The sequence below is a fragment of the Colletotrichum paranaense genome, assembly GCF_030867605.1.
Source record: "Colletotrichum paranaense strain IMI 384185 chromosome Unknown Scaffold_3.1, whole genome shotgun sequence".
Taxonomy (NCBI): domain Eukaryota; kingdom Fungi; phylum Ascomycota; class Sordariomycetes; order Glomerellales; family Glomerellaceae; genus Colletotrichum; species Colletotrichum paranaense.
This window is the reverse complement of record NW_026848961.1, coordinates 1,027,394-1,035,442: the sequence shown is the minus strand read 5'-3', so window position 1 is coordinate 1,035,442 and position 8,049 is coordinate 1,027,394. Positions and strand designations below refer to the sequence as shown.

The 8,049-nt window shown below is 47.9% G+C and overlaps 3 protein-coding genes across 3 annotated transcripts; 2 read left to right on the top strand and 1 right to left on the bottom strand.

Annotated features, from left to right (window-relative positions):
* Positions 1–1,001: 1,001 nt before the first annotated feature.
* On the top strand, positions 1,002–1,452 carry CPAR01_03886 (uncharacterized protein; the record flags this gene model as incomplete). Its single annotated transcript, XM_060488171.1, has 3 exons — positions 1,002–1,090; positions 1,139–1,372; positions 1,428–1,452. The coding sequence occupies 3 exons, from the start codon at positions 1,002–1,004 to the stop codon at positions 1,450–1,452; spliced, it is 348 nt and encodes a 115-aa protein (XP_060352377.1).
* A 1,926-nt stretch (positions 1,453–3,378) lies between these two features.
* Positions 3,379–5,189, top strand: CPAR01_03885 (uncharacterized protein; the record flags this gene model as incomplete). The annotated part of the gene is made up of 2 exons (XM_060488170.1): positions 3,379–3,903; positions 4,026–5,189. The coding sequence occupies 2 exons, from the start codon at positions 3,379–3,381 to the stop codon at positions 5,187–5,189; spliced, it is 1,689 nt and encodes a 562-aa protein (XP_060352376.1).
* A 447-nt stretch (positions 5,190–5,636) lies between these two features.
* Positions 5,637–7,102, bottom strand: CPAR01_03884 (uncharacterized protein; the record flags this gene model as incomplete). The annotated part of the gene is made up of 5 exons (XM_060488169.1): positions 5,637–5,956; positions 6,008–6,459; positions 6,512–6,635; positions 6,706–6,838; positions 6,902–7,102. The coding sequence occupies 5 exons, from the start codon at positions 7,100–7,102 to the stop codon at positions 5,637–5,639; spliced, it is 1,230 nt and encodes a 409-aa protein (XP_060352375.1).
* Positions 7,103–8,049: the final 947 nt, after the last annotated feature.

The following is an 8,049-nucleotide window of genomic DNA, read 5'->3' as shown; positions in this document are numbered from 1 at the left end:
CGAACGTATCATTGAACAGCCCAGAAATCAGATGTCTCTCTTTCTGCTCAGCTTCGTTAGGCGTCGCATCCTGGTCAAGCAGGATACCGAAATCAGTGCGCGAGCTGGCTGTCGAGTTGGTACTTCAACTGGCCGGACATCGTCTATGACAGTACTAGAACACCGTCTTTTATTTTTTCAGCCAAAGGCTCTGATTATACAAACAGAAAAGTATTCAAGGACTTCTTTCAAAGACCACTTTCAGAGACCACGGCGAAATCCTGCACGCAAACAGTGTTTTAATACCGCGCCTCCTTGATTGTCCTGCGCCTGACTCGTACTCTCTCAACCTGATCTTTCCTTACGAACGATGTTTTTGCCATTTGAGTCATCATATTCCTTGGATGCAGACTGCTTTATCTAAAGGAATCACAAATTTCCGAACCTTCAACCTAGAGATCGCAACTTACATCTTCATAATTCGCCGATTACCAATCATCAACGGTTCACGCTTGAGTTCAGCAATCCGTTGGCCGAGCTACATCGAGTCGTCGATGGCCTGACGCGACAAGGATAAGCTTCTGAAACTAAGATTGCGCATTCTATTATACTCTGCTCATTCCCCACTGCTTGTGGCAGTGAGAATGTTCCCGTACAAACAAGCCACTTAAGGTTCACAATTGGATGAACCGGCGCCAAGTTATTTTTGATGTCGGATTCCCCGGGATTTAGGCCCAGGATTCTGCTGCCAGGAAGCCTAACAACCGGCAATAGCATGAGAACAATATGCAGTCAAGGAGCATAGCCTCCACTGGAGGCCCGTATGCGTGAAAGTCAAAAACTGAATGATCGACAAATCCGACGGTCTTGGTTTAGTGCACTCTTGGTATAAGAGCCTATGGGACACGCACTTGTGTCGTAGTCTCGATCTGTTCTGCATCAACTACTTGTCTCTCGTTTTCTCATCCCCTTCCGTGATCAACAAACTAGCTGTCTTCCCAACTTAAGATATATACATCAAAATGCGTGCCTTCACCGTCGCTGCTGCTCTCCTGGTTGCCGGAGCCCAGGCTGCGCCTGCTCTTGAGAGCCGTCAGATCATCTACGGATGGTAAGTCACGGTTCCCTGAAGCCACACAACTCAGCGATTGTATCGCAGGGGTTCCAACTCTTGCACAGGGCTGACAGTAATTGATAGCTACTTCTCCGGAGATGGTGTTGTCAACCAATACGTCAGCGTTGGCCACGACATCGACGTGACCGGCACCAGCGGCAAGAGCTACCACATTGACTGCGGTACCACTTCGGGACAAATCGTTCCCAACGTCTTCGCCAAGTGCACTGTGGACGGCAAGAAGCCGGATGGCATCACCGCCAACGAGTCTGACAAGAAGTAAGTTATACAAAAGGCACGGAACATCGCAGATAAGGACTAACCGATCACTTAGCGCAATCAACTGCCCCATCTCCTAGATTATCACCTGCCTCCTTATCAAGCATAGTTTGAGTATTAGACTTTAATCCATAATTGGTCGAATCGACCTGGAAAAATCATTCATACTTTCAATCAGGTCACATCTGAGGATGCATTGATCTACATGCGTTGGTGTGCGTTAATTTAGGGAAGCGACCTATTATACCCTCATCTGTGCTGCCAGATGTTCTAGCTTCTGGTTAACCGAGTCTGCTAAAGCGGTATTCTGCAAGTTGCTGAAGTCAGCCACGACTCTAAGACAAAGGTGCTGTGTGATACTATTATATTACTCCAACCGACATGGAGGTTGACCGTTGTGATGGCACCTTCGACATGTTGTAGGTCCATACCACATCACTTCGGAATGAAGTCAGCTGATGACATAGAAGGGTCATACATTCAGAAGCCCAAGACCCAACTTACATAGAATACTACGATGACAAGGTACTGACTGCACGTCAAGTTGAACAGTAGTGAGATCAAGCCTACCTTATGCGAGTGACAGCTTAGTAAAGCGGTTTCACCAGCACATGAGTAATGATCTAGAAACTTCACTGTTTTGTTTCTCGCTACATGCCATCAATTGTTGACGAGTTTCAATAACGGAAAACCTCGCGTTTGTGACCAGTATTTCTATACTCACAAGTACCGTAGCTGCTGATATTACGGATAGCCTGGCATACATCTACGCATTCACTGTTAGGCAACTCGGAAACTCCAAGCTGGACAACCAACTATCACAACCATTTGGAAATTTGGATGCAAGCGTCTGGTCGGTTAGCAACAATGTATAACCGTAGGAAACATTCATGTGTCAAAATCCCCACCAAGAGAATATCAAGTACTTACAAGCGAACACGCTGAACGAACACGGGGAGCTGCCCCCTAGATCCTAGCATCAATGCGGATCTCGGGCCTCCTTGATGGCTTTGACGTTGACAGCACAAGGGTATCCCACAGAAGTCTTGGCCAGAGTACATGAACGATGACACGAGCACGAGTAAAGATCAGACGGATCTGCCCAATCGCCAACAGAGAACCAACCGAGGAAACACGAGACTTGGCCATACAGGGCCCAGAAGGCGATGGGGAGTCGGCAAGGTCCGACACAGTCGGTTTTGGGCTGAAGTTCATCGCCGCTGAGGTGCAGCTCTTCGATTACCCATTTGGTCGATGGGCCTATATTCGGTTGCAAAGCCGAAAACCAGACAGAAACCACAGCCCGTCTCCCACGGCTGAGATGATCCGCCTTGCAGGACGCGCAACACATGTCAGAGATAACCGTATTTTGCTGACAGGTCGTCCGTAGTGCGGCAAGTCCTTTTGAAACTACCGCAGCCGGCATTCTTATGCGGTGCAGTCCAAGATCACCGTCTTCTATCACCTCCACCCCGCCGATGTCAAGTCAAGGGGACGACTGTCTCCGCTACCTTCTTCCCGGATACGGGGATCCGCTCTCCTTTCAAGTATACACGGTTGGCTTTACCGCGTCCGATTCATCTTCCCGTTATACGTCACAACCGCTCGGCAGGTCCAGAGCGTCTGTCTTTCCGAGGAGAACTATGCATTCTTTTTTGTTCGCATTAGTATGAGGCATTGGAGTTGATCAGCATCTATTCAAGGGCGGCGCGTCATCGTCACAACGCACACAAGTGATGCAGAGAACCTGGACTCCGCACTACATCTGACTTGAGTCTCGGCCAGTGCTCTCTAGAACAACAAACACCGCCCCATTGCTTTTCTCGCCGCAAGATTATCAACGAAGAACTCGAAGCGGCCGACTCGAAAAGTATCCAGCCTTATTTCAGCGATTCTTGTCGCATCTCGGCAACAACGCAGCACGAGAACGGTCCGATCTGGTGACTTCGACGATGATTGTCCAAAAGACATGGCCGCAATACATTGCGGTTCGTCTGCTAATCATCATGATGAGGGACCTAGGGCTCCTAGGCCTGACCTACTTCTATGTCGTATTCGCACTAGGCGGCGTCAAGGCTATTGCTCATCCAGTTTCCATCTTCATCGAAGTCATTGCCGCCATCGAGATTCTTTTTTACTTGCTCTTCTTCCTACCGTACAAACGGTACTTGCAAACTTACAAGCCATACATGCCCGCCCGAATGAGTCGATCACAACGCGCTCGATTATTCTCCAAGGCCTTGAGTCTCGTGCCAGATGGCGAGGAATTTGTTCGCATGTGGATGCTCAATGCACATATGGAGGACATACGCCGCGAAAACCTGAAAGATTGGCTACTATGGGCTTTGTTTGAACAGGACAATACAGCTGGACGCCCTACTAAGGAAGTTGAAGCCGAACTCGAAGGGTACGTCGACGACATTGAGGAAAAGTTTGGGATCGAATTACGCCCGGGAAGAGGAGATGCTGAAGCCCTGAAACTCGCCTTTGACCCTGTTATCATTCAACATCGGAGCTTGCTTTATTACCTGGTAAGTCGATTGCTATGATTGTTTTCCTTGGAAGCAGGAGCGATACATGCGCCGTTAGCACAATTTACTCTTGTCACCCTTCGACTAGTCGATGTACCTTCACTAATCAAATTGTTTCCCAGGTCATTGGACTTTTCGACAACTTGATGGCTTTGTATCTTCTTACTCAAGGCTATTGCTACTACAAGCAGTCATTCTCAACCTTCTTCAAGGTTTTCCCAGTTCGGTTCATCAACCTCTTCCCTTTCAAACAGTCCGCGGCGAGCAAAATGTCCTACTGGTATCGACCTCACAAGTCAGCAACGCAACGTCCTGTCGTATTTATCCATGGCCTGGGTGTCGGCTTGATCCCATACATGTTTTGGCTCAACACAATTCCTAAGGACGTCGGAATTCTAGCAGTCGAGATGCTGCCAATTTCTTCTCGTGTCACCACGTGGCCATTGCCATCAACACCCGAACTCTGCGAGATGATTGCAAAGTGTGTGGCACAGCAGCGAGCTTCGCAACCAGCGCCTGGAGTCGGAGAAAGAGGAGCATGGGATGACTTTGTTCTTGTCGGTAACAGCTACGGAACCTTATTGATGGGCCAACTACTACAAAGAGCAGATTTTGCTCCGCGGGTTGCGGCATCAATCTTGATTGACCCAGTGTCGTTGCTCCTTCATCTCCCGGATGTCGCTTTCAACTTTACTCGCAGGGAGCCTAAGCCGTCGATCCGTGGGAGAACAGGACACGGCAATGAATGGGAGATATGGTGGGCAAGTGCAACCGACGCCGGGACAGCATACACACTTGCTCGGAGGCTCTGCTGGCGGGAATCTCTTATGTGGCGCGAGATGCTCACTCCAAGCCTGCGGAATGTTGAGGCTGGCTACTATGCGTCTGGCTCGCCAGAAGAAACTGCGATATTCGGCAATGGTATTCAAGCCGGAATGCGCAGCACCGTTGTGTTGGGAGGGGAAGACTGCGTAACTAACCCAAGAGCAGTAGCAAGTTATGTCTATTCCGGAGACGTGAAGTGGACGATGGATGATTTAGAGTCGTGGAAAGACTACGAGTGGAGCGGAACAGAGGAGTTGGAGCTAATGTTCTTGGATGGAAAGGACCATGGGCAGGGCATCATGGTTCCTTATCCTTCTAAGCCTATCCAAACAGTCATCGAGACATACTGTAGGAGGGATGACGGATTTAAAGCATTCGGGGATAAGTTCATAGGTGGACCTGAAAGTATTTATGGCCTTCGAGTACACAGAGACGAGGTTGTTGAGCTGAAGAACCTCTAAGCCGAGATCGCAGTTTAGATTTCTTCTCAATTTCAGGCGTTCAAAATCAAAATCAAATTCTCTTTCTTACTTGAGGCTTTTAATCCATTTTTCATTGAATATGAATACCGAATGTCATTAGGGTAGCGATTAGAAAGCTTTGCCAGTGTCAGGCTTAGTGCAAACCATGGTCCCAAACGACAGATATCGTTAAAACAATCTAGTGACGTAATACTTGCTCAGGGATTCGCTTCTTGTAGACATGTGGACAGAGCACTTTCAATCATGGTGTGTTTGATTCAACGCAGTCTGTTGCAAAGTGTAATCCAATTGCCGCCGTAACATGTTCTCATTGACCAGAACATTACAGCCCATGATCATGTAGCTTGTGCCAAGTGTCATTCAAATCTCGTATGACTTTACGCGTCGTTGACATTCGTACGTTTTGACACAAGGAGCCTAAAAACTCTAGGAAGCTGGAATCTCAACTTCGATAACACTGAAGTAGTCTGGTGGCTTCTTCCAAAACTTGATGACTCTGAGACCGGCCGAGTCAAGCAAAGCCATCCACTGCTTTTCAGTGCGTTCTTTCCCAGATAGATACACCATCATGGCTATATCAAATGCTGTAGTATTCATCTGGCTCTTTTCGTCGTCTAAGACCTGGTCATGAATGAGTAATCTGCTGTAGCCAGGTTTCATGGCGCCTTTCTGCATCTCTAGTATCTTCAGGGCCGAATGGTCGGGCCAATCATGGATTATATGGTGCATGTAATATGCACGAGCGTCTGTATCACAAGTCAGCACCAAGTTCGTACAAAGCGGTTTGTATAGCTAACGTTTCACTGGTTGTGGCTCGAAAAAGCTGTATTCCACCTGCTTTACCGTGTCGGGAAGGAGCGCTTTATCCTTCGCGTCACTAATGACTGATTGGAGATCCTCGAGGTATAACCTCGAGCCTTCGTTAGGGTAAGCTTTGTAAAAACGTAAGAGATCATGCCCAATCCCGCCGCCAATATCGACAAGAAGTGGAAGGCTTGAATCTGATGCATCAACCAAGTTACGGTGAGGGTACATATCCATCCACGGTGGCTCTTTGTTGGTGGACGCCTTTTGTACGATATTGAACATCTCACCCATTTTCGGATTCTCGCTCAGAAAGGACCACAGGTCTCCGGTGTGCCCAGTAGATTTCCGTAAGATTGTGTCTGCAGGATCAGAGGGATCCTTGTACCCTTTTTCTGCCAGATGGTCGGGCAAAGTACCATATGCACGGTGGCCAGTCACGTAACTGTGGGGCTTATAAGTATGCAAAATCACTTCGGTTTGATCGTGCCACTCACTAGAAGTTTGTGAGAGTGTGGAAGTCTGGCTTTGATAGTTCCATGCAGAACTGGTTCGGTTTGAACTTTTCTACTGGAACTTGTTCCATAAGACCATTCGCAGCTAAGCTACGGAGAAACCTATCTACAGCCAATCTGTCAGCAGTGTCCGAAAATGATTCCAAGTACCCAAGCCTATCATCGATGAAACTTACGAAGAAGCTGAGGATCACAGCTCCCTACAAGGCCTGCGAGCTGAGCACTCGTCATCGGGACAAATCCTTGTTCTTTCCACTTCATCATCAACTTCAAGTCTTTGATAATTTTTATCCCCGCGGTAACAGAAGGCTAAAACTGAGTCAGCACTTCATGATATATCGAAATCTCGTCTGCGTGTTTCTTGGGCCTCACCTGATTTAAATGAATTCTGACATATGTGTCCCAGGGGGTCTCCAGCTTAGACAGAACTTCATACGTTGCTAGAAGTGCCTTCATGCGATCCTCCTCTGTCTGAAAAGAAGATGCTGTGATACCCCTAACCGCTCGCAGGTAGTCTTGGCCGTAGTTACATCCGACATTCATGCCATTGGTTCCATCCTCTCTTGAAGCCATGATGCCTGATTTGATATTTCGTATGAGCGTGTAATAAGTGAAATTGATACTTAGTGAGTTGAGTCGAATCTTGCCAATGCAAGAGTACTTATTTGGTCGGTGAAAAGGATATCATATGTACATATATACGGTAAACCATAAAACAATGATCAGTACCCAACTAGCCACGGCTAAACTTCCTGAACCAGCCCACAACAACAAGAACCGGCGACGGATATTTTCACACGACCGCGCTACCCCAAGCGGAAGAGATAAGCCTTCGCGCGCCTTCGCTTTCGAGCCGGGGGCCGAACCTCATCCAAGAGGCTACTACCTATTTTCCGAGTCCAGTCATATTTGCACCGCTGCATCCGGAAGCCCGTCCAAGAGACGATCTCTAGTGTACTTAACGCTTAAACGACATTGAGCAATCAGAAAGCTTCATCGCTGTGGATATATCAGCCGGCACGCTAAGCTTACCTTGAAAGGGCAGGGACCTTGAGTTGGATGTTTCGCTTGGCAACTTTATCCTCACGTGTGGTATGACAGAGCGCAGAGCTGCCAACCAAATTACAAGATGAGATGTCGCACAGACTCTCGTCTTAAGAATCTCAAACTGTCTGATGATATGTGACCCAACATTAGCTACGTAGATGGCAAGCGCAAAGGCAGCTAGTTCGTGATCTTTCACGTGAATATGAAGACCTTTCGAACTAAAATGGTCAGCGCAATTACCAAGGGACGACCCGAGGCTAGGGCTTTTGTTATTTGTCTTATTGATAGTGCATACGAGCAATAACAAGGTGATCGTACCTCGAATCCGCATAATATCAATGGCCGCTGCCCCTTCAGAAAAAGCACATCCGGCGGTTTCTCGATATCAGATGAAAGCCCAGGTCTTTGGTCGATTGAATACAGAGATTATCTAGCACTCATTTAGGGCGCGAAGTGCGCTGGGCGCACGGGGG